General features: G+C 37.0%; 2 protein-coding genes and 1 long non-coding RNA gene across 3 annotated transcripts; 2 read left to right on the top strand and 1 right to left on the bottom strand.

Moving 5' to 3' along the window:
- Positions 1-593: 593 nt before the first annotated feature.
- LOC121807296 lies at positions 594-9,222 on the bottom strand. Its single transcript, XR_006051791.1, has 5 exons — positions 8,592-9,222; positions 7,539-7,634; positions 3,351-6,031; positions 2,298-2,393; positions 594-793 (listed from the first exon to the last, which is right to left on the bottom strand). It is a non-coding gene; the product is annotated as an uncharacterized LOC121807296 (long non-coding RNA).
- A 5,157-nt stretch (positions 9,223-14,379) lies between these two features.
- LOC121809517 (indole-3-acetic acid-amido synthetase GH3.6-like) lies at positions 14,380-16,388 on the top strand. Its single transcript, XM_042210197.1, has 2 exons — positions 14,380-14,774; positions 14,840-16,388. The coding sequence occupies exons 1-2, from the start codon at positions 14,461-14,463 to the stop codon at positions 16,278-16,280; spliced, it is 1,755 nt and encodes a 584-aa protein (XP_042066131.1). The 5' UTR covers positions 14,380-14,460; the 3' UTR covers positions 16,281-16,388.
- Positions 16,389-25,893: 9,505 nt separating this feature from the next.
- Positions 25,894-26,388, top strand: LOC121808767 (probable transcription factor At2g20613). The gene has a single exon (XM_042209348.1). The coding sequence runs from the start codon at positions 25,894-25,896 to the stop codon at positions 26,386-26,388; it is 495 nt and encodes a 164-aa protein (XP_042065282.1).
- Positions 26,389-27,302: the final 914 nt, after the last annotated feature.

The following is a 27,302-nucleotide window of genomic DNA, read 5'->3' as shown; positions in this document are numbered from 1 at the left end:
AAACTAAAATAAAATAATAATAAAAATTTCTAAACTTTAACAGCCATGAAAACACTCAATTAATTTTTTTTTCAAAATTTTTAGATAGGTGCACATAAGGCCACCCGCAACGCGTTACGCGAGTGGCCCGAATCTCGTTACTCTGTGACGGAACGGTGGCAGGACGCGTTGCAGCGTCTCATCCCGTCACCGTCTCGCCGGATCGCCCATCACGTCGAGACACGGCACGGGACGGCTCGCCACGTCGCGGGAGCTCACCACGCGCTCCCGGGCCATGCGTGACGCCCATTCGCCGGCCCGCGAGTGAGATTCGTCACGCTGACGCAATAAATCATTTTTTTTTAAAATTCGAAATAAAAAAAATTAAAAAGTGGAAAACGGTTTTCTAGCCGTTTTCCAATTTTTTTTAATTTTTTTTTATATTTTTACTCTATAAATAATCATAATGCATCCTCATTTCACACACAACTACACATCTATTCTTCCCAAATCATCTCAATTTCCTCTCCAATTTTCATCTCAAATTGTAACACCCCTTACCCGGTAGGTAACCCACCGAATAAGTGATGTCACGTTTCAGTATCGAAAACCCGTGCTGAAATTTTTCCTTTTTCTTTTTAGCTTAAAAGCATAATTAAAATCTATTACATTTAAAGACTTAACATTTATCCAGCGGAAGGTTAAAGATTAAACTATTACATAACATGCCACGACTACTAAACCAAGTTGACCACCAGTGACTCGCCAAAGATGCAAAGCTGCGCAACACCACTGACATAATGTCGACTCTAACCTGCAGGGGGGAAAGAGGGGGAGTGAGCTCGAAAGCCCAGTAGCAATATCCAAACTACAGAATCCAACCCTCTCAGCTAAGACAATAGTAACTATAATAACTACATTATTTCCTTTTTAATCTTTTGCTTGTTTTCATTTCAATTTCACAGATTTCCAAAATTACTTACAATCACATTATATCAAACTTATTTGTATTATCGTCATACAACTTTTCCATATATTCTTACTCATGTCTCTTCAGAGATTTCATTCTTAATGCCATTTCCTTATTATCTTGACTTATTATTACAATATATATATTCCAAATTCTCAGAATTTTCACACCAAAGCATACCTGTTCAGATACCCATATATATTCATCATATCATCCTCGTCATATTTCTCTTATGGTCTCTTGATAACATATTCATATATTTATTTCTATACTACAACATTTTCATTGTATCTTATAGCTTTGGTTTCTCCAGATTTCGCATATCATCATATATCATTTCGTATCACATTTTTCTCATTTTACCATTTATTTTCGTATACTATTCTTCCGTGTTAATTACCCCGAGCGGGGACCGTTCAACATAAAATATCATTTCCTCCGTGAGGACTGATCAACAATCATATCATATATCATATTTCACAAATCACATATCACATATTACAGATCCTTTATTCACAAGTCATCAGATATTAATTTTTTCTTATCTTATCATATATTACAGATCATTTATTCAGAAATCATCAGATATTATTTTATCTTATAGCCCCAATATCTACTTGGTTTCAGGCAGGGTACACGGACCAGATCAGAAATAGAATCAGATGCAGACGCGGATTTTGTCCTCGAGAGGACTCCGCACAGACCACCCATAGGGTGCAGACAGATAATCAGACCACCCATGAGGGTGCAGACATATAATCAGACCACCCATGAGGGTGCGGACAGATAATTAGACCACCCATTAGGGTGCAGATCAGACAGATCAGATAGGGGCCCATCAGATAACAGACGATCCTCGCTTCGGTTATCCAGAAGACGAGTGATCACAGATAATGCAGCGCTGCTGTCCTATGGCATGCCAATTGTACCCAACACATATGACCAAGCAAACAGGACGTTTTATTTCATATTCTTCTTTCAAATCTCTTTTTCACATTTATTCCATTTCCAAATATCACTTCAGATAATCATTCTTATCGAATTCACAGACACTCTTTTTCATATATATTCAGATATTTTTTTTCATAATCCATTCAGACATATTTCACATTATTCAGATCTTCATAATTTATTACACTTCATTGCATATCATATCCATTGTCTTTTATTCATATTCGTACCATTTTTCCACAGATCATTCATATTAAAATTAATAAGAATCATAATAATCCACATATTAAATTATAAGCATATTTAAGCACATTATTTAAACATCTCACATATAATCACATTATAGCACACATCATCTCAACCTAAAGAATCGAAAACCATAGAGAGGATACGCTACCTCGCAGGCTTATGAACATAAGCCTATTTCACCTTGATACTTCTCTACCCTCTAAATCCACTCCTTTGTGATCAAAACGCACTATATGCTCCTTCGCTTTATGCATAATATAAATAGCGTACCAATTAATAACTCATATTTACCCATGATCATGTTTTCATCATTAAATCATCTAAATAAATTAATTTGCTATATTAACTTAAATCATCTAACTATACAACTGCACTGGACTGATTCGTCATAAAAATTCTATATTCATTCGGAAGGATTTAGAGGCTTGACCTAATATTTTTAAATGCCCAAAGAAGTATAGTTTATAATCCAACAAGATTCATTCAAAAATTTCTAATGGTTTGAGAGATATTCTCCTTTTACCAGAGACTAACAAAATCGAACAGTTTCTGGCAACATTTTCTACACAATTTTTATAAATAGTATTTGTACTCTTTAATTAGTCACAAAATTCAGAGAACAACGAGACACCTTATAGTTAATTTAGAAATTATGAAATCAAGTTTTCATTGATCTTAAATGCCCTGAATAATTCGGATAGAACATACTAAAATATGGCAGTTTACCACAATTTTGACAGTTTCCGGCGGTATTGTCTTAACAATTTATACATGCAGTAACTGAACTCCTAAATTCTCCATAAAATTCAGGGGACCTCAAGACTAAATATAGTTATTTTTAAAATTGTTAAACAAAAGTTGTAACCTTTCTTAAAATGCTTAATAATTCAAACTAGGAGGCGGCAGATTAGAGAGTTTGATTCTTCTCAAGCTTTTATCTCAAACCCAACCATTCCACATCAAATATCATCAATTCAGCTCCCCCCCTGTTCAATATTCATCCAAATTCACATCCATGTAATCAAACTTCTAATTCAAATATCAAACAACGACAAATGAAGGCCTATGATCGCGTAAACGTCAATATATCGAAATTTAATCGGTTAGTTTTCCTACCCCCGAGTGAATGAAATTTCAGCCCTTCAACATCAACATATACTCAAGTTCAAGGTATAAAAATAGAATAGGAAGAAAGGGCTACCTCGATTTGCTGGCGGATACAAGATTACCCGATCGATTTACCGATTAAATGACAAATATTTGGAAATTAAAAAGCTTAAGCTTTTGGTCTTCCATGGAGAGGGGGAGGACGTGCTTGTGGCTGAAATGAGGGGGGGTTTGGAGTTGATGATAGACAAAAGAATTCTCTAGAGAATTCTAATCATTATTTAATTATTTAGTTAGTTTTTAAATAAATTAATTATCTTGTAACATTTTATTGCCCTATCATATGATATCATATTTAGGAACTCTTTATATCATCATTTAGCATTTAAATTCTAGTTTAAGGCAAAATTATTCCTGTCTATATCTTCAAAAGTTTCGCCGATCGTTTTCGTTAAAAACTGAAATTATCGGCGATAGAAATTTTTTTAATTACCTTCAAATGGCCCAAAACAATTCCTCACATTATCAACAATTATTCTAGGCCATAATTTGTAATTTATAAAATTATTACCCCTTAGCTTCGATTTATGATTTTACACGGACAAAAGAAATTGCCGAAAATTGACTAATCGGCATTTCGTATCAAATTTATACCTTACGGTTTAACTTAACTACTATTCCTCACCACATATCCAAACCTTTTATTGGTGCCTATAATTCGGGATGTTACAACTCATCCCCCCTAAAAGGAATTTCGTCCTCGAAATTCCCTCGGGTTTACATCATTCCTATAAGCGTCGCATATACGTATGCCATTCCACGACATCCTATATCCTCATCTACATAGCGTATCCTCACTTCCATAACCAAACACAGAATGACATACAAAATCACATAATCACATCTTAACACATAGCCACATTTTGCGATCACATAATAACATTATCATTATCTCTAATATATTTCAAGCACATTTGTCACATTATCATTTCTTTACATAGTAATTTCCATGTTATTTGCATCTTTTCTTTGTCCACATGAGGCGCACATATCATATTCATCACGCATATGTATAATTCACATACTCATCATATATTGTATAGTCCCAATTGCATAGTCCCTATTCGGGCACTTATAGCCGACGAAGGGTGCATTTCACTTTCCACATATCATCATTTCATTACGTTTTCCTTTATTATCATTCACAACACTTCTTATCTTTTCCCTTTTTCCTTTCTTAAGTCATCATGTAACATCATTCTCTTCATGTATTATCACTTATCAGTTTATTTACCACAACTTCGTATTAATTTATCTGATCAATTTCTAGCAAAAATTGGGCAGCGTTTTCTCTATAACCAGTGCTTCCCCAAAACCAACAAGATACAATGTTAATCACAGATTATCAAATCAAACCACCAAATCACAACATAATTCAAATATCAAGTCAGTATTCATCAACAACCATATTTATTTTCAAAACTCATTCTTATCCATAACTAACACATTTACAGATCACAGACAACACTTTCAACCAGAATACCATTTTATATCATATAGCTCATTTCAAACTCATATTTTTAGACATATCTTATCATATACTATACAGCTCGCTTAGAGCATACATTCCCATTTTTCATTTCATTTCTGAATCATCATTCGGTTCTAACATTTATATAGCTCGTATTCGAGCGCACACATAATTCTCACGGATTTCACATTTCCAATCATATAATTTATTGTCTTGCACGATTATTCAGTTCATATTTCCATCACATCACGTCATATCTCATATTGCCCGATTCGAAGTACACATGTAATCCATATAGGGGCACACATGTTCAGATCATATCATTTATTTCTTATTCGTCGCATTTTCTCATTCGCACATTTATGGTTTTATTCATATAATGCCTTATAGTTTCATATGTTTTCATATCAATATTTATCATTTTGCCAAACACATTTCCTTTCACATATTTCTATACTTTTGTTTATCATTATAGGATATTACTTTATGACTCTTAATCCATCTTATATCAGACAATCCACATACCTTTGTGAATTTTCGTGTTACACTTTTATATCATGATGGTCACTTAGTCTATAACTTACTTTCTTTCCATATCATTCCTTTAACTCATTTTCTTCTCTTTTACTTATACTCTTTCATAATCTGCATATATTTATTAGTATCTTTCATTAGGACATACTTTTCATCAACATTTTCAGACCCATCCTCCCTGAATTTTTTTTTAAATCTTTTACACATACCGACGCTACCGAGATTAGAGCTATATGGGGTGGCCAGTCCCATATAACATCTTTCTCGGTCACACGGGAAACTATGTCCCGTACCTTGTTAACTTCTTTCCACTTTAGATATAAGCAGCTGCATCGAGTCACTGGTACTAACAGACAATTAAACCTATGTGGCATGTTTCTACACACTTTACTGAATCACTTCTTTCCATAACCGCCTAAACCTAGGCTCTGATACCAAAACTTGTAACACCCCTTACCCGGTAGGTAACCCACCGAATAAGTGATGTCACGTTTCAGTATCGAAAACCCGTGCTGAAATTTTTCCTTTTTCTTTTTAGCTTAAAAGCATAATTAAAATCTATTACATTTAAAGACTTAACATTTATCCAGCGGAAGGTTAAAGATTAAACTATTACATAACATGCCACGACTACTAAACCAAGTTGACCACCAGTGACTCGCCAAAGATGCAAAGCTGCGCAACACCACTGACATAATGTCGACTCTAACCTGCAGGGGGGAAAGAGGGGGAGTGAGCTCGAAAGCCCAGTAGCAATATCCAAACTACAGAATCCAACCCTCTCAGCTAAGACAATAGTAACTATAATAACTACATTATTTCCTTTTTAATCTTTTGCTTGTTTTCATTTCAATTTCACAGATTTCCAAAATTACTTACAATCACATTATATCAAACTTATTTGTATTATCGTCATACAACTTTTCCATATATTCTTACTCATGTCTCTTCAGAGATTTCATTCTTAATGCCATTTCCTTATTATCTTGACTTATTATTACAATATATATATTCCAAATTCTCAGAATTTTCACACCAAAGCATACCTGTTCAGATACCCATATATATTCATCATATCATCCTCGTCATATTTCTCTTATGGTCTCTTGATAACATATTCATATATTTATTTCTATACTACAACATTTTCATTGTATCTTATAGCTTTGGTTTCTCCAGATTTCGCATATCATCATATATCATTTCGTATCACATTTTTCTCATTTTACCATTTATTTTCGTATACTATTCTTCCGTGTTAATTACCCCGAGCGGGGACCGTTCAACATAAAATATCATTTCCTCCGTGAGGACTGATCAACAATCATATCATATATCATATTTCACAAATCACATATCACATATTACAGATCCTTTATTCACAAGTCATCAGATATTAATTTTTTCTTATCTTATCATATATTACAGATCATTTATTCAGAAATCATCAGATATTATTTTATCTTATAGCCCCAATATCTACTTGGTTTCAGGCAGGGTACACGGACCAGATCAGAAATAGAATCAGATGCAGACGCGGATTTTGTCCTCGAGAGGACTCCGCACAGACCACCCATAGGGTGCAGACAGATAATCAGACCACCCATGAGGGTGCAGACATATAATCAGACCACCCATGAGGGTGCGGACAGATAATTAGACCACCCATTAGGGTGCAGATCAGACAGATCAGATAGGGGCCCATCAGATAACAGACGATCCTCGCTTCGGTTATCCAGAAGACGAGTGATCACAGATAATGCAGCGCTGCTGTCCTATGGCATGCCAATTGTACCCAACACATATGACCAAGCAAACAGGACGTTTTATTTCATATTCTTCTTTCAAATCTCTTTTTCACATTTATTCCATTTCCAAATATCACTTCAGATAATCATTCTTATCGAATTCACAGACACTCTTTTTCATATATATTCAGATATTTTTTTTCATAATCCATTCAGACATATTTCACATTATTCAGATCTTCATAATTTATTACACTTCATTGCATATCATATCCATTGTCTTTATTCATATTCGTACCATTTTTTTTTCCACAGATCATTCATATTAAAATTAATAAGAATCATAATAATCCACATATTAAATTATAAGCATATTTAAGCACATTATTTAAACATCTCACATATAATCACATTATAGCACACATCATCTCAACCTAAAGAATCGAAAACCATAGAGAGGATACGCTACCTCGCAGGCTTATGAACATAAGCCTATTTCACCTTGATACTTCTCTACCCTCTAAATCCACTCCTTTGTGATCAAAACGCACTATATGCTCCTTCGCTTTATGCATAATATAAATAGCGTACCAATTAATAACTCATATTTACCCATGATCATGTTTTCATCATTAAATCATCTAAATAAATTAATTTGCTATATTAACTTAAATCATCTAACTATACAACTGCACTGGACTGATTCGTCATAAAAATTCTATATTCATTCGGAAGGATTTAGAGGCTTGACCTAATATTTTTAAATGCCCAAAGAAGTATAGTTTATAATCCAACAAGATTCATTCAAAAATTTCTAATGGTTTGAGAGATATTCTCCTTTTACCAGAGACTAACAAAATCGAACAGTTTCTGGCAACATTTTCTACACAATTTTTATAAATAGTATTTGTACTCTTTAATTAGTCACAAAATTCAGAGAACAACGAGACACCTTATAGTTAATTTAGAAATTATGAAATCAAGTTTTCATTGATCTTAAATGCCCTGAATAATTCGGATAGAACATACTAAAATATGGCAGTTTACCACAATTTTGACAGTTTCCGGCGGTATTGTCTTAACAATTTATACATGCAGTAACTGAACTCCTAAATTCTCCATAAAATTCAGGGGACCTCAAGACTAAATATAGTTATTTTTAAAATTGTTAAACAAAAGTTGTAACCTTTCTTAAAATGCTTAATAATTCAAACTAGGAGGCGGCAGATTAGAGAGTTTGATTCTTCTCAAGCTTTTATCTCAAACCCAACCATTCCACATCAAATATCATCAATTCAGCTCCCCCCCTGTTCAATATTCATCCAAATTCACATCCATGTAATCAAACTTCTAATTCAAATATCAAACAACGACAAATGAAGGCCTATGATCGCGTAAACGTCAATATATCGAAATTTAATCGGTTAGTTTTCCTACCCCCGAGTGAATGAAATTTCAGCCCTTCAACATCAACATATACTCAAGTTCAAGGTATAAAAATAGAATAGGAAGAAAGGGCTACCTCGATTTGCTGGCGGATACAAGATTACCCGATCGATTTACCGATTAAATGACAAATATTTGGAAATTAAAAAGCTTAAGCTTTTGGTCTTCCATGGAGAGGGGGAGGACGTGCTTGTGGCTGAAATGAGGGGGGGTTTGGAGTTGATGATAGACAAAAGAATTCTCTAGAGAATTCTAATCATTATTTAATTATTTAGTTAGTTTTTAAATAAATTAATTATCTTGTAACATTTTATTGCCCTATCATATGATATCATATTTAGGAACTCTTTATATCATCATTTAGCATTTAAATTCTAGTTTAAGGCAAAATTATTCCTGTCTATATCTTCAAAAGTTTCGCCGATCGTTTTCGTTAAAAACTGAAATTATCGGCGATAGAAATTTTTTTAATTACCTTCAAATGGCCCAAAACAATTCCTCACATTATCAACAATTATTCTAGGCCATAATTTGTAATTTATAAAATTATTACCCCTTAGCTTCGATTTATGATTTTACACGGACAAAAGAAATTGCCGAAAATTGACTAATCGGCATTTCGTATCAAATTTATACCTTACGGTTTAACTTAACTACTATTCCTCACCACATATCCAAACCTTTTATTGGTGCCTATAATTCGGGATGTTACACAAATCATCCCTCTTTTATTCTTCCCCCAAATTTAATCGATCTCTTGGATCCATATGAGCAAATGCGTCAAATAATGGAAGAATCACTTGAAGAAGATCGACGCCGGGAAGTGGAGGAAGCTGCGCCGCCCCAAAGACGCTCCCGGACTTACATCCATTGTAACTGGGAGGAAGCCACCGCAAGGTTAGTTCGCGACTACTTCTGCGATAACTCGGTGTAGGGAGATACCTACTTCCGTCGCCGTTTCCGCATGCGGCGATCGCTATTTCTCCACATCGCAAATACATTGGCGGCCCGAGAAGAGTTCTTCCAAGAAAGTTTAGACGCCGTCGGCCGTGCCAGCCACACGACGCTGCAGAAATGTACTGCAGCAATTCGTCAGCTTGCGACAGGACAAACGGCGGATGTGTTCGACGAATACCTCTACATTGAAGACATCACTAGGAGAATGTGCTTACTCCAATTCTGCAAAGGCGTCCGGGCAGCCTTCACGGACGAATTTCTCCGGAAGCCAAGCACGACAGATTGCCAGTTCCTGCTCCACCTTCACGAAGAAGTGCACAGATTCCCCGGGATGCTTGGCAGCGTCGATTGCATGCACTGGCAATGGAAGAATTGTCCGGTGGCGTGGAGGGGGTCGTACACGAGCGGCCACAAAGGCATCCACCCCACCGTTATACTCGAGGCCATTGCCGACTACCGGCTATGGATCTGACATGCGTACTTCGGGGTCCCCGGCTCGAACAACGACATAAACGTGCTCCACCAATCCGACCTCTTCGCCGAAGTTTTGGATGGTAAAGCGCCGGCCATCAACTTCACCTCTAACAACCGACGCTATAAAATGGGGTACTATCTGACTCAACTTATTTTAACACAAGTGATACCCGCAAGTGTACGGGGCTAGTGTAGCAATTAGTAAGCAAGAGTATCGTATCCCACAGAGACAATTTTGTATCACTTAACTACCACGAACAAAAATCAACTACTATCTAGACAATCAAGAAAAGATTGGCTTGTTCTAACAACTAATAAAAGCATATAGTAAGCAAGCAACAATTAAGAACAAGGAAACACGGTGTAAAAAGGATGTGAAAAGATAATATGGAGAAAATTGCAGAACTCAAGGATCCGATGCACAATTCCAATCTCTTATCCAGTCAATTCGCTTTACCTTTTGGTGTCTCTAGAGTTACTAAGCCGACCACAATTATAGATTAAACCCCCTCCCGAGGTGAGAAACCTGTAGATTAGGTGCTAGGATCGAAGTCCCCTTCTAATCCTAAACTCCTAACTCCCAAAAGCTCGATTAGGTCAATGACCTCTCCCGAGTTCTATTGTATTAAGGTGTGAATTATTCTTCTTTCCGGATTAATTATTTCATCTCCCGATTAATCTAATTAATCCTACACAATCAAGTGGTGATCAAGCAATTGAAAGGAATAAACCCAAGAATAATCAAATAACTACAAGAGCAAGGCAAGAACAAAATCAATCGGATAAAAACTATGAAATCAGTGCATCATCACCAAGAATTCTACAAGAGATGTTTAGCTACTCATGTTTATAGAGAAAACCATGTTCAAAATAAATGAATTCAACAAATACATGAAGTAAAGATAGTAAGACTCCTGTGAGATCAATCGATGGATAGGTGACTTCAATCTCCCGATTGGAAGTCTTCAATCTTCAATTTTCTCTCAAAGGTGTGCTTGGGGTGGTGTGTGAGTGTAGGAGGCGTTAGGTGTGGTGTGGAATGAACCCTAGGCTTCTTCTCCTCTTAATCCCCTTCAAAAATCGCGTTTTGGCATAAAAATACGTCAAAACAACGTACCCGGCCGGGTGGAATTATAAAGGGTAAAATTCACCCGGCCGGGTGATGATTTTTGACCAGATTCTGCTCCATTTGAGACACCCGGCCGGGTGGATTTACAGGGTAATAATTCACCCGGCCGCGTGAGATTTTCTGTTCAACACAGTGTTCGTAAAACGGCCATATCTCTCTCATCCGAACTTCAATTGGGGCGTGTGAGGTACCTACGCGAAGCTCTTTCGAAGACGAAGAGATAGATGTACATTGGGGGTTGATTGGACTTCAAAATCTCCAGTAAAATTGTCTTAAGCCAAGACTGCTGCACATCCACCTATTTTGCACATTTTTCTACACATTCTTAACAAAATTGTCAATATACCAACATAATACAGAAGTAGATGTAAACACGCCTAATAATAGATGAAATATGATCAAATTCATACAAAACCACCCTCTAAAACCATGTAAAATCCAATTGTGTCACTATCTTGCCGACGGCATCTACCCGAAGTGGCCAACCTTCGTGAAGACGTGCACTAGGCTTGTGAACACAAAGCAGACGCTTTTTGCACAGAAGTAGGAGGCTGCTCGGAAGGATGTGGAGCGGGTGTTCGGGGTTCTCCAAGCGCGCTTCAACATTATCAAAGCACCGGCTCGTACGTGGTTCATGGAGAGCATGGTCGACATCATGTATACGTGCGTAATCTTGCACAACATGATTGTCCAAGACGAAGGACCCGAGACGGGAAATTGGTTCGACCCTGAAGCCCCCGGAAGCTCAACCGCAAGTAGTCCGCCTCGAAGTGGAGTGCATCCGTCTATATAAGAACGGTTGTCTATTCGGGCAAGGACACGTGACTCTACTGCCCACGCCCAATTACAAGATGATGTAATGGAGCATATTTGGGCAAACTTTGGCGGATGAAATTAAATTATGTATTTTTAATTTTTTTAGGATTTTTAATTATGTTTTTTTTTTTCAAATTTTATGTTTTAATGTTATTTTATTTTTAATGAAGTTTGTTTTTTATTAATTGAATATGTTGGAAAAAAATTAAAAAATGAAATTGAATGAATAGTAATTTAAGGGACGGTTAAGGGACGGATAAGTGACGGAGGGTTGCAGGTTCCGTCCCTTAGTTAAGGGATAGAGTAAAAAAGTATAGTGGGGCCCGCGAATAGTATTTTAAGGGACGGTTTAGTGACAGCGTCGTGGATGGCCTAACACTATTAGTTCACTTTTGATTTGCTTTTCTCTATTTTAGACTTTTGGTGCTTTTTTTTTCTTCTTCTGGTCAGCATTGTGTTTGTTGTGCTGCCGTTTTAATGTGCTTTTGCTTACCAGTCATTGGTGGTTTGAGATATTTGAATAGAAAAAAATTTAAATAGAGTATCATAGTTCATTAAATTATTATATATACATTTTATTACTATAAACTAATAGTGTAAGTCAAAGATATTTCAGCTCTAGTTCTTTTAAAGACTTGCCAATGGCTTTGAAAACTCATTTACAAAAGCTAAACAGTCGATTGCCTTCATGACAACTGCATTAAAAACTTGTTGAGCATTTTGTTGCACGTGATTATAATTTATAACCCCAGAATATTGTGTATAATAATTAGTTAAACATTAATATCTGAGAATTGGTTAGTGCTAAGACATGTTTAGTTTGGAGATCGCTTTGATCTGATCCTTAAATCTCAGAGATTACGATTTGTAATTGGATTAAATTTTATCATTTTGGGATTTTTTTTCGCACGTTGTAAATTATTTAAAAAAAAACTGAAATACAATGTTACATGGATGCATTGTCAACGGGAGTTAACATGGTTGACTACGAATTTCCGTTCATATAAATAGGAAAGCCAATTCAATAAAACTTCATCCAAAATTTGCTCATGTGTCTTTTAATTAAAAGTTAAATGCTTTTTCGATCGGAACCAATAAAGACAATCAATCATCTTTGTTACTGTGAAACTATCCACCAAAATTGAAACGCGCGAGCAAGAATCGAAACTTGAAATGAAATGACAACGGATATACGTGGTTCGGCCAAAATCAGCCTACATCCACGGGAGAACTCGAGTGACTTGTATTAATATGGAAATTAGATTACAAACTACCAATCAGCAAGAATGTACAACTAGAACAAGTTCTTCTCTCAGAGATCTCTCAGGAAACTCGACCTTGAGATCTATACACTAAGAAGATAACCAACACCACGACGAAGAGCTGAGACTTCTTCCTCGATCACAAAGATCACCAATCAATCTCTGACTTGGATTGAATAACCGCAGCTCGAACTCTTTCTCTCTGTGTTTCTCTCTGTATCTAGGTTGTATCAAGATGATTCTGTTATTCAACAAGCATGGAGAGTGATCAACTTATATACCCGACTTCTAACCGAATTCTAGGGCATGTGATCCCATGCATGCGAGCCTTCATGTACACTCTCGTGCACCCTCACCTTAAAACCACTTCATGCATTTATCTCGTGGTATTTGATATTGTGAGACGCATGCATCTAACAGTTCCGTCAAGTTTATATGTGGAAAGAGAAAGAAATTCATTAGAGTATGATATTGAAATATTGAATTAGGGTTGAAGTAGTAACAATTTATTAATGTCGTTATGATGAGATTTGGATGAACGGCAGCTATTAAATTCCGTTGAAACTGAAAATGATAATATTATTTCTTGTATTGGCAGAAAAAATAGGGAAGCGAAGCCGGGGGAGAGGCTGCTGCCGACTCAAGAAACACCCGCACTACAAGCATGCATGTTATATGTGCTCACTCACCTACCAATACCATTACATTACATTCTTCCCATTATTCAAACATTTATTTCTGGCTATGGGATTATCAATTTCTGAATTTATAATTGTTTGCTAAACTAAAATCAACATATACGTTCTCCTTAAAATACTACTAGTAGCATTTATGTTTTGTTTTACCGAGGACCTACAAAATTATAACTAAATGAGTAAGATTAAACATTATCAAAGTTAGATGGCAACGAAATATGCCTACACACAACATCGATAAGGAATATCGTTGATGATCCCATAAATGAATCAAACTCCACTACTCCATGAAACTAAATAGTACTAGTACTAATAATTAAACTCTTAATTTTTTTTTAAATGTGGACAAAATATACATAGAAAGAGATGAGTTGGAAGCGCGGCTAATTAATTAATGGGGGTATAAGGATGGGGCAAATTAGTATAGCGTGTGATATTAGAAAAACAAATAGCCACAAGTCCCATCCATATTCACAATCAAGCCATTTTGCTTCTTTGAAAGCTACTATTCTCCTTCTCCCCTCTATATAAATCTCCATTCCTCCACATACACACACACACACACTCCCTCTCTCATCATCATCATCTCTCCCTCAGAAACGATCACACATAATGCCTGAGGCACCAAAAGAAACCGATCAGAACCTGGTGGCTGAGAACAACAAGAAGAAGCTGGAGTTCATCGAGGACATCACCTCCAACCCCGACCACATCCAGCAACAAGTCCTCTCCGAAATCCTCTCCCGAAACGCCCACGTTGAGTATCTCAATAGGCACGGCCTCAACGCCCACACCGATCGCGAAACTTTCAAGAAAACCATTCCTGTCATCTCCTACGAGGACATTCTCTCCGACATCAACCGCATCGCCCTCGGTGACACCTCCCCCATCCTCTGCTCCCATCCCATCTCCGAGTTCCTCACTAGGTAAGTACTACACACACTTCCTTATCTCGCTCTCTCTCCCAATTCCTGATTATTGTAGCATGCAGTTCTGGAACATCTGCGGGAGAGAGGAAAATGATGCCAACGATCGAGGAGGAGCTGGAGCGGAGATCGCTGCTTTACAGCCTCCTGATGCCGGTGATGAGCCAGTTTGTCCCGGGGCTAGACAAGGGGAAAGGGATGTATTTCCTTTTCATCAAATCGGAGACCAAGACCCCGGGAGGCCTCCCCGCCCGCCCTGTTCTCACCAGCTTCTACAAGAGCTCCCATTTCAAGGAGAGGCCTTACGACCCCTACACCAACTACACCAGCCCCAATGAGGCCATCCTCTGCCCCGACTCCTACCAGAGCATGTACTCCCAGATCCTCTGCGGCCTCTGCCTCCGCACTGACGTTCTCCGCGTCGGAGCCGTCTTCGCCTCCGGCTTCATCCGCGCCATCCACTTCCTCGAGAAGCACTGGTCCCTCCTCTGCCACGACATCCGCACGGGGACCCTCAACCCCCTCATCACGGACGAGGAAGTGAGGGAGGCGGTGATGCGGATCCTGGAACCCGACCCGGAGAATGCGGAATTCGTGAAGTCGGAGTGCAGGAAGGGGTCGTGGCAGGGGATCATCACCCGCCTCTGGCCCAACACCAAGTACGTGGACGTTATCGTTACTGGGACCATGTCACAGTACATCCCAACTCTGGATTACTACAGCGATGGACTCCCCCTTGTCTGCACTATGTATGCCTCATCCGAGTGCTACTTCGGTGTCAACCTCAACCCCCTCTGCAGCCCCAGTGATGTCTCCTACACTCTCATCCCCACCATGGCCTACTTCGAGTTCCTGCCGCTTCACGCAAATAACGACAACAAGCTCGTAGATTTAGTCAATGTGAAGCAGGGCCAAGACTACGAGCTTGTGGTCACCACGTACGCAGGGCTATACCGGTACAGAGTGGGCGACGTGCTGCGCGTGGCCGGCTTCAAGAACAAGGCGCCGCAGTTCAACTTCATATGCAGGAAGAACGTGGTGCTGAGCATAGACTCGGATAAGACGGACGAGGTAGAGCTGCAGGCTGCGGTCCGGGCCGCGGTCAGCCATCTCAAGCCGTTCGGGGCGTCCTTGACTGAATACACTAGCTATGCCGACACCAGCGGAATCCCTGGCCACTACGTCTTGTATTGGGAGCTCAGCCAAAACAGCACCATCCCGATCCCTCCATCGGTGTTCGAGGACTGCTGCCTCACAATGGAGGAGTCGCTGAGCTCGGTGTACAGGCAGAACCGAGCCTACGAGGCGATCGGCCCGCTCGAGATTAGGATCGTGGAGGGAGGGACGTTCGACAAGCTCATGGACTACGCAATCAGCCTCGGCGCTTCCATCAATCAGTACAAGACGCCGCGCTGCGTCAAGTTCGCGCCCATCGTCGACCTCCTCAACTCCAGGCTCGCATCCTCCTTCTTCAGCCCCAAGTGCCCCAAATACGGCGCCGTTTAATGTTATGCTATTTAGTAGGTTGACCAGTCATCTTTAATTATGGTAGTAGAATTTCCATTATCACTCACTACCCCTGTAAAAATGATAAACACTTCCTTTTTTACCTCATTTCTTCAACTCAATCGCATCGGTTCTCTAACCCTGAACTAAAAAATCCTAGTTGACAAAGAAAAATTAAAAACTAGTACTAGTACTAGTAGTACTAATTAATTGATTAATCAAAATCGTAATTATTGGAAATGTAAACCTACTTTATGCCTTCCATAAGTAAATGTACATAAAGCAAGACTACTTGCTCTACTTAAATTAGTTATTGCTTAGTAGTAGTAGAACTATCATTTGAAAGAAATGAGAGAAAGCTAGGGGCCCATGTGATTGACTGAATAAATTTATTTTCTATATAAAATGTTAAAAACTGACTGGGTCCCAGCCCTTGTACTTACAAATTTGTTCGGATTGGGTATATTATTCTGTTGGTCAAATTAGGATATTAATATAGTGGTAATTTTATTAAAAAATGCTCACTTTGATTTATGCTGCCATTCTAATGCACTCAAAAAGTTAAAGAGCAAGTGAGAGTCGTGGAATGACGGGGTACATAAGTAACTTTAATTCGATTAAATAAATGCTAATGCTGGCCCACAAAAAACTTTAATTTAATAAAATTATTTAAACCAAATAAAGTAATTGTATCAAAATTACAGAACCCAAGTAGGGTAAACATTTTTCACAAACTTAATAGATGTTGTTATTTTGCTCAACGCCATTCTATCAACGTGTTTTAAATCGGCTACACATTCGCGTGTAATTTGACGGAAAAAAGAAGGATGAGATAATTGAAATAATTTCATATTTTGTGATTTATTTTACAGATTTTGAAAAGTGTGGGATGGTCTAATGTTTAATTATATTTCGTGTTTTATTTTAAAATTTCCACTTATAATTTTTGATAGATGAATTTCGACATGCATATCAGTAGTTGGTGTAGCTCAGCATATCAATTTTGTTGTTTTGTGCATGCCATGAGCAACCATATTGGTATAATCAGATATCAAATGTGAGACACAGATTTTTTGTCTCTAGTTTTTCCTCATGCCCATATTTAGGTCAAGCATATATATTTTGTTCAGTGAAAACAACATATCTTAGCTATTGTTAATAGTCCGAATCAAATATTATGCATTCTACGATTCGGGTGCATAACGATTTACAAGTTGTAACATATGTACCAAAAGATGAGAGATATACCATATCAAAATCTCAACTTCTTTCGTTGAAAACAAATTAAAAAAGCAAGGGATATTTTCATATTTTGTCACTTCCTGTATTTCCAAATCGCAATTCACATTTTAAGCTGAACTGCAACGTGAAACTGTTACTATTATTTTTCGAAATAAGTAAAAAAAGTGTCATATTTATTCTGAAAAATTGGAGACAAGTACTACAGGGAAAAAAACATTATCGCAGACGAATATCAAAGGACAGGAAAATAAAATGATGATTTATTCAGACAACAAATATACCCCAGCCTTAATTCTGAAACAATTGTCCCCTGCAAAAAGTTGCAACTGAAAACAAAAAAAAACTTTTTTTCTTTTTCCAGAAAAAAGGAAAAAGATACTCCATTTTATGAATCTGAGCAAATAAAGCATCTCTCGTGTTCAACTTTTCTTTGCGTTGTCTCTTCTTATCTTCATTTTAGACGATCTCCATCCTGACACTCACCCAACCCAACATCAATCAACTTTTTAATTAAATATTCACTTCTCTATCCTCCACATACACAACTCTCCCTCAATCCATCAACTTTTTTACTTCCATTAGTGACCCCAACCCAACCCAACCCAATTAAATATTTTCTTTTTCATATATTTTATATTAATATTTTAATTTTTACTTCCATCAGTGACCCCAATCTAACCCAACCCAATTAAATATTTTCTTTTTCATATATTTTATAATAATATTTTAATTTTTACTTCCATCAGTGACCCCAACCCAACTTACATTGTTTGAGCTCCTTTTCTTTTTGTTCTCTTGTTGGGCATCTCCGAACAAGTTTTAGGCGACATTGTTTGATGTGAGAATTTCAGTAGATGTAAGAATTTGGCTTAGATTTGGAGATAATTTAAAGTTTTGTGAATACTCAGGATTTGAAAATGATTGGGGATTCTGATAAGGTGGTGCAAAATTTGGAAAATTTTGCGAACTTGGATATTCTGATGATTGTTGATAATTTTGGGAATTAAAATAGTTTGGGAAACAAGGGCGATAATTTGGATGATTTGGATCCATAAAACCAAATTTATCAAAACAATAATGAAAGGGCGATAATTTGGATGATTTGGTTGTTTTTGTGATGAGTTCTACATGTTAAGTGTGATATATATAGAAAAGTGAAGCACAATGTAGTAGCAAATAATAAAAAATAAAAAAATAAAATAAAATAATAAAAATGAAGTAGTTCACATAATTTTATGAAAGAGTGGCTCACATGATTTTTTTGGAAGAATAATTCACATGATATTTGAAAAGATATATAGAGATAAATGTAATAATCATTGAAAAAAAAATTAATAATTAATAAAACAATCAAAATTTAATGTAGTGCAAAATTTTTGAGATTGAAAATGTGATGTAAAATTATATTGTTATTGTGCAAATTTATTACAACATACATGTACTCCAATAATCAAGTAATAAAAATAAATCAATAATAAAAAGTGAAAAAATAAAAATAAAAAAGAAATCAATATTCAGCCAATAATATGAAGACATGTGGCATGTACCCCTCACTTTTTCTAGTGGCGGCAGGCTTCTATCGAGAGATGAGGGGCAATTGCCTGAAATTATTTTACAATTACTTTTATTTATACTTATTTTGTCTTTTATGTGTGACATTGTCTAGAATGTCACCGTTGGAGGTAGTCTTACTGTTTGCAGTTCCTTTAATTTGCACTTGTTTTTCAAGCAATTACTGATTCAGTTTTATTTAATTTGCTTTGCTCTCCTTTTCCTTTTCCTTGTCGTACAAATAAATAATTCAATACCATATGTATTTATTTGAGGGAGAAATATTTTGAGGTTATCTTGAAGCATGTCCTATATTTGCTTTGGCGTCTTCACGAGTGTGCCCATCAATCCATTATTAATTTAACTATAGTATGTCATTTTGATTTTAGGCCTTCATAAATCGTACTGCTAATAGAGTAAATTTGTGAACAATATTGATTATCTATACTAATTTATAGTTTTGCATAAGTTGTAGTATTATAATTATATGAAAAGGTTTTATTTAAAAAGTTATGAGCTAATTAAGTCTCTCTCTAGGGATGTATTCATTTCCTTTTTGTATCTTTTGTTCTTTGTTCTTTTTAATCTCAGCCCCACGATTTTGTTATCCGACGGTTAGATTGGTGCCACATGTCATTTAATAATGCAAATTTTCAGTTGAATAATGCACACCGATTAATAATGCACAATTATAGTGTAATAATGCAGATTTTCAGTTGAATAATGCACAACGACTAATAATGTATCATTATAGTGTAATAATGCAGATCATCTGGACCGTTGATGAAAGAGATCTAACGGCCCATATTAAGAAGAATAAAGGATCTAAGGGATGAATAGGAGAATAACGCTCCCATATATATATATATATATATATATATATATATATATATATATATATATATATATATGGATGTATTCATTTCCTTTTCCTATATTTCCTCCTTTTTCCTTCTTAATATCAGCCATTAGATTAGAGAAATGGACGGTCAAGATCAACATTGGGTAATTAATCCCGTGTTGCATTATTTGTCCTATTTTGTGCATTATGTGGGTACAATAGTAATCTAATAATGGCTGGAAACCGCTACGAATAATGCACCACATGGTCACGAGTAATGCATATAATTGCCTATATAATGCACAATATGTGAACTGCAATGCATACGAACAAGATGTGCTGTGTTATGATGTTTGACACACGTTTCTTGTTTCCCCTAAGGGTTTAATAAGCTTAGGGGCTAGGGTATAGTACGTAGACATGTATGTAATCTTCACATGGTAACGAGTAAAGGATATAATTGACTATATAATGCACAATTTGTGAACTGCAATGCATACGAACAAGATGTGCTGTGTTATGATGTTTGACACACGTTTTTTGTTTCCCCTAAGGCTTTAATAAGCTTAGGGGCTAGGGTATAGTACGTACGCATTAATAACAAATTATAAAACGATACGAATAATTCACCAAATTGTCACGAGTAATGGATGTTATTAACTATATAATGCACAATATGTGAACTGCAATGCATACGAATAAGATGTACCATGTTATGATGTTTGACACACGTTTCTTGTTTCCCCTAAGGGTTTAATAAGCTTAGGGGCTAGGGTATAGTACGTAGACATTACTAAATGCACCTATGTAATCTTCAATCCGTTGATTAACCCATATACACAATACCTCTAATAATGCATAATATACTGAGATAATGACAATTAACAGCTACATAATGCACTACCTAAACCAAATAATGCACATACGTATATTCCAATAACAACAATTTGTTAGTAATGTCTACGTACTATACCCTAGCCCCTAAGCTTATTAAACCCTTAGGGGAAACAAGAAACGTGTGTCAAACATCATAACATGGTACATCTTATTCGTATGCATTGCAGTTCACATATTGTGCATTATATAGTTAATAACATCCATTACTCGTGACAATTTGGTGAATTATTCGTATCGTTTTATAATTTGTTATTAATGCGTACGTACTATACCCTAGCCCCTAAGCTTATTAAACCCTTAGGGGAAACAAGAAACGTGTGTCAAACATCATAACACAGCACATCTTGTTCGTATGCATTGCAGTTCACAAATTGTGCATTATATAGTCAATTATATCCATTACTCGTTACCATGTGAAGATTACATACGTGTCTACGTACTATACCCTAGCCCCTAAGCTTATTAAACCCTTAGGGGAAACAAGAAACGTGTGTCCAAACATCATAACATGGTACATCTTATTCGTATGCATTGCAGTTCACATATTGTGCATTATATAGTCAATTATATGCATTACTCGTGACCATGTGGTGCATTATTCGCAGATACCAAAATGTGGCAGTTACTTTTCCGTCAAATGTCAATAATAACCCTGTAATGCATACAACCACCTTCTATAATGCAACACGGAACCAGTTTTATAGAATCAATTTGATCCGTTGATGCCTTAGATCTAACGCGTAATATTAAGAAGGAAAAAGGATCTAAGATGTGAAAAGGAGAATAACGCTCCCCTATATATATATATATATATATATATATATAATATTTGGATAAGAATTCTTAAGTTAGTTCCGAATGAGAATGCAAATTACAATTAGTTAACAAATCTTTGAGATGCATACATTGGAGTACCATTTGCGTTGAAAAATGTAAAAAATGAATAATACAAACTAATAGATGTAAGTATCATTTTCCCCATGTTTCTGTCAACACTTTGGATTGTTATAAACATCACTCGTCTAAGAATAGACATGGAAGACGAAAGCGATAAAGACACTAATGATATAAGAGAGTTGGCAATTTACCATAGTTTAATAAACTTTTATTAATCCCCATCCATCACAACATGGAGATACTATCTAGTGTACTTTCAGCATACGTTCAAGTTAGGGTTTGTCAGTGAAACATTTGCTTTTAGGCACATGATTTTATGTATTGTTGTTTTGTGAGTTATTGAAAAGATAATAAAGTAAGATAAAGAAAATAGTAGTGATGATTTTATTTCCATTTTAGGAAATGATTCATTTTTTGTGGGACAACCCCAAAAGGAAAACGTTTCATTTTTTATGGGACGAGGGAATATATATTTCGATCAATACATGGGTCCCCTATACTTGTCACATGTCTGCACAAGGGAACACTAGTTTATAGTAAAATTAATGAATTAAAACGATGTGCAGAAAGATGGGAGCAAGAGCAATGACAGAGTAAGGATAGGTCCCTCACTCTGCAAAATCATAAAACTATTATTCTCAACTAGTAATAGATAAAAAGATAGTGTAGTAAAGTCATGGTGCATGAAAATTCCATGCAATGCTCACAGTAGTGCTTCTTGCTTCTCCAATCTCAAATCCAATAATCAGTCTAAAATATTTAGCAATGAAGATTCAACTGAATGGTTTTGATTATGATTATGATTATGATTATGTAATGAGACAAGGAGGAAACTCAGAAGCGGACAAGTGTGGAGTACAAGCTGGGAGATAGGGAGCGTTAAATGCGTGTGACATATGATTGAACAAGTCATGAAGTAACTATCGATGTTAAAAGGGGCAGCTTGTGATGTTACAATCATATATAAGTTGTCAACCATGTGCAGTTTTAACCTGACCAACAACGACCCTCAACACACACTCAAGCTTCCATTCATCAACTAAATTATATCCACCAACACACTCTTAAATATCTACTCAGAATCATGGCTAAAAGGATTGATTCAATTAATAGATGTGAATATATGAAGTCCACGCAGTTGATGATTATACCACAAAGGCGCTGTCCCAATTTAATCAATTGCAACTGAAACATAATTACTAATCATTTTTCTGAGATGGACCTTGGGCTATAAACACTATTGCAAATGGGCTTTGATTTTCAAGCCCAAATTGCAATCATTTTAGCTCTAGTATTTAAATCCATGTTCCTCCGCTAGTGAAATTAACCGAGCACGAGATATTTGATGTTCTAGCTTAACGATTAATTGAAATGCGTCAATAATCAGACAAAAAATGCAAGAGGCCTTAGGGATAAAAATAGCACTCTATTTGATTTACAATTAGTCGGCTAAACCCGGCCACGAGGCCCAAACCTAGACAACATCCTCCAACTTGAAATCGGCGTGAATTTAACACAAACTCATGCCATGACTATAATTCACAACCCATTTTGTCAAGTAAGCATTGTTATAACAAAAACAACCTTTGTAATTAGAGATACCAATGCAGTCTAAACTCTAAAGTATGCGAGATGACCCGAATAATTCATTAATTTTAGGCAGGCCCATTTGATGTATTTTGAAAGTAGTGAACTCGACGAGCATTCAGTAAGCCCAATTAACATAGGGCCCACTATAGGTACATAAAGCTAGTTGGAAGTGTGAACAATAAATAAAAAGATAATGAGGCCCAAGGCCCACCTGGGGCCACCCACATACTTTTTGTGTACAGTCTCTTTACTGAATACTACTCCCTCCGTCCCGGACTACTTACACTTATTTCCTTTTTGGGCGTCCCAAGTTATTTGCACTCTTTCCATTTTTAGTAAATATTATCACCTACAGCCGCAATTGTTGACTTTGCTATACACTCATTCCTTAATCTCCGTGCCGAAAAGGAAATGTGCGAGTAGTCCGCGACGGAGGGAGTACAACTCAAATGGAACTATTCATACTTGAGGCACTCGATTGTTTTTCACGATATTGTGTCTGCACATAAAATGTGTGAATGATTCAAAAATGACATCATGCTTCGACCATTGTAAACCTTAAAATAATTGATGGTTCAACAACTGAGTACTACTGTTTCTTGAGATGATCTGTTTTAGTGCTTGTATACATTTAAACTATAAATATCGATAAAATAATTGCACAAATCACTTGTATACATTTTGAAATAAATAATCGATGTACTGTTCTCTCTCCTCCATCCCACAAAAATATGTCTTCTTTCTTTTTTTTAATCTGTTCCACAAGAATATACACTTTCTTCACTCAAATGAAGTGAGACTCATTCTCCACTAATAATATAATATTAATTACTTTTTCTCTATCTCTTTTACTTTACTAATTTTACGTTAAAATCCGTATCGAACCCAAAGTGTATATTCTTTGGGGACGGAGGAGGCGTATTATATTACGTTGTTGTAACTCACTTCATGATTTGTTAACAGGTTGAGCATATGAAAGTTTACCAAGCAGATTTGAATATATCTAACGGCCAGGAAAATTTTGTATAAAGGGGCTCAAAAATGGTTTTCACAACAACATTTATGTTAGCTAATTAAACGATAGTAGAATCAAAATCGTAATATTTTTATTCGGTTGATTACAAATGTTGTAAAATTGATATTCTCTCCCTAGTTACTTTGTTTTATGAAGTGAAACGGAAAATTATTTTTGGAGTCGTTTTTATGATGTTTACTACTACTATAAACTCTGATATTGAATTAAAATCGTATATTTACAAGAGAATTAAAATAAATCGTAGTTAAACAAACGCTAACGCCAATATATCAAGGATGACTACAAGCGTACTTTCGCAGTTGTAGATTTGTATTACAACTGTACTATAATAATATTATTATAATTAAAGAAGTTTGCTCCTCAATAGAATTTTTAAGAACCGATCAAATAAACATATCACGAAGCTTCAAATAAGTTTTTCAAAGGAAAAGATCGATGTAATGATGAATCAATTTTATTTGCATGTTCATCATTTAATTATCAATTTTTATTTTCTAAAACTGTGATACGTGCATATCTATATGAATATCCCAATATCTTTATTAATTAGTTTATTAGTGATTTGTCATATCTTTTCCATATATGTTTAGGATATTTTCTTGTTCCTTAAGTTAGGGTATTTAGTATTATAAATAAGTGTCATTGTTATTCCTTTCAAAGAACGAATTTATGAATTTACGTTTCTTTCTGTTTTATTTTACGCATTTTGTTTAAGCTTGAGTTGTCGACGGGATTCCGCCTCCCGGGACTTCTCTTTTATCTCTTTTATCGTCTCTGGCATCTTGATAAGGGAACTACCCTTATCAATTGGTGTTTTTATCTTCGATCTAATGGCAGAAGTCAATCTTCGTTCATTGTGGGAGATATCTCAAGCATATGAAGGCTTGAAATGGAATTCAACAGCAGCAACGTCGGAGAATATTCTTGCTAGGCTCGCCCGGCTCGAGACCCGATTGGTTGAGCATGATCGCAGGGTAGCAGCAACGCACTCTCCGCTCCGGCCCGAACCTGATCCACCCGACAAACCCTGGCTGTACACCGCCGCACAGCCACCTCACGCGCCCTACCAGCCAATGCCGGAGTCATACCACTGCTATCCCTCGCCATCGGTGACGAATTTGCAGACGACACAAGCCAAGCCGTCTCTCACAATTCTCTTACCCTTATCAATTGGTGCTTTCATCTTCGATCTCATGGCAGAAGTCAATCTTCGTTCATTGTGGGAGATATCGCAAGCATATGAAGGCTTGCAATGGAATTCAACAGCACCAACATGGGAGAATATTCTTGCTAGGCTTGCTCGGCTCGAGACCCGATTGGTTGAGCATGAGCGCAGGGTAGCAGCAACGCACTCTCCGCTCCGGCCCGAACCTGATCCACCCGACAAACCCTGGCTGTACACCGCCGCACAGCCACCTCACGCGCCCTACCAGCCAATGCCGGAGTCATACCACTGCTATCCCTCGCCATCGGTGGCGAATTTGCGGACGACACAAGCCAAGCCGTCTCTCACAATTCTCTCACCCCCGCAAACCATACTTTCTCTCTGTGAAACATAAATGGCTAAAAACCGGGAACCCGTGAACCCAGTTGAGGAATCCGAATCAGATTCCAGCAAGGAAGGAAGCTCCTTCGGGGAGGAATCCGACGTCGATCTTGACCCCACCCCTCCCCAAAATAAGCCACAGCCTCAGATTCCCGCCGCCAAACCCTCGCCGTTGTTGCCTCACCCTTCCTCCGACGACGAAGACAACTCCGGATCTGAAACGGAGTCTGAATCCGACGCTCCAGAAGTCAGGCCACTCACCGCGAAGCTAGTCGAAGAGACTCCGAAATCAAACAGGAAGGCCAAATCCAAGCCCGCCGCGGACACGGCCAGTAAGGATGCAAAGAAGCCAAAGAAGAGCCCTGCCGCCGAGTCGGAGAAGGCGGAGAAAAATTCGAATATGTTCCATAGGCTGTGGAGCGAGGAGGACGAGATCGTGATTTTGGAAGGGGTGATAGAGTTCCAGAACAAGTTCAACGTTGATCCGTTGGCGAATCTGGATGATTAAGGGAGACGTTCCGCTGTTCGTTGTGCGTTTGATCCAGGAGGAGACGTCTGTCAACAATTTTTGGCTTTCAACTCTCGTTGTTGCGTCGTGATTTCCACCTTGAGGCCAAGGTGGATTTCAACCGTGAGGGAGTTGATACGTGCATATCTATATGAATATCCCAATATCTTTATTAATTAGTTTATTAGTGATTTGTCATATCTTTTCCATATATGTTTAGGATATTTTCTTGTTCCTTAAGTTAGAGTATTTAGTATTATAAATAAGTGTCATTGTTATTCCTTTCAAAGAACGAATTTATGAATTTACGTTTCTTTATGTTTTATTTTACGCATTTTGTTTAAGCTTCAGTTGTCGACGGGATTCCGCCTCCCGGGACTTCTCTTTTATCTCTTTTATCGTCTCTGGCATCTTGATAAGGAAATTACCCTTATCAAACTGGCCATTTGGAGTACGGTCTCAATGATTGATTTCTTAAAATGCGTGACATTATGTTCGTCGTTTATTTGCAAGAATGATCAATTTTTTGTTTAATTGAGGTGGGGTTGGATATAGTCCCATAGTCCCATACTTATATTTTACATTTGGAGAAGAATGATGAAATGTTTTGCTCGACAGCACGAGCCCAAATACTTTTAGTAAGTGCTCGTTACCGAAATTTAACTCACCAACGTTTTTTTTAAAGTGATGACGCTAATTAAATAAAATTGTACTGTATTAACCTTAAATTGTAAAATATTTTATTAATCTCCCAACATTTCGAACTATAAGGCCATCAACAATGGGGCGGACGATAGCGCGCCCAATTGCATCGGGCGCGCTATCGTCCACCCGTGTGGCACCGCGGACGACGGACGATGCGTCATCCGCGCCCGACGCTTAGTTCGCGGACGATAGGGCATCGTCCGCGTCAT

This window comes from Salvia splendens, chromosome 6, assembly GCF_004379255.2.
Source record: "Salvia splendens isolate huo1 chromosome 6, SspV2, whole genome shotgun sequence".
In the NCBI taxonomy this organism is placed as follows: Eukaryota; Viridiplantae; Streptophyta; class Magnoliopsida; order Lamiales; family Lamiaceae; genus Salvia; species Salvia splendens.
Note: the sequence above shows the minus strand (reverse complement) of the source record. Positions and strands in the feature narration are given on the sequence as shown.

Excerpts from the sequence above, each read along its gene's own strand:
- LOC121809517 (XM_042210197.1), top strand. The coding sequence starts at position 14,461 with ATGCCTGAGGCACCAAAAGAAACCGATCAGAACCTGGTGGCTGAGAAC. Across the intron at positions 14,775-14,839 it reads ATCTCCGAGTTCCTCACTAG|TTCTGGAACATCTGCGGGAG; the intron begins GTAAGTACTACA and ends TGTAGCATGCAG.
- LOC121808767 (XM_042209348.1), top strand. The coding sequence starts at position 25,894 with ATGGCTAAAAACCGGGAACCCGTGAACCCAGTTGAGGAATCCGAATCA.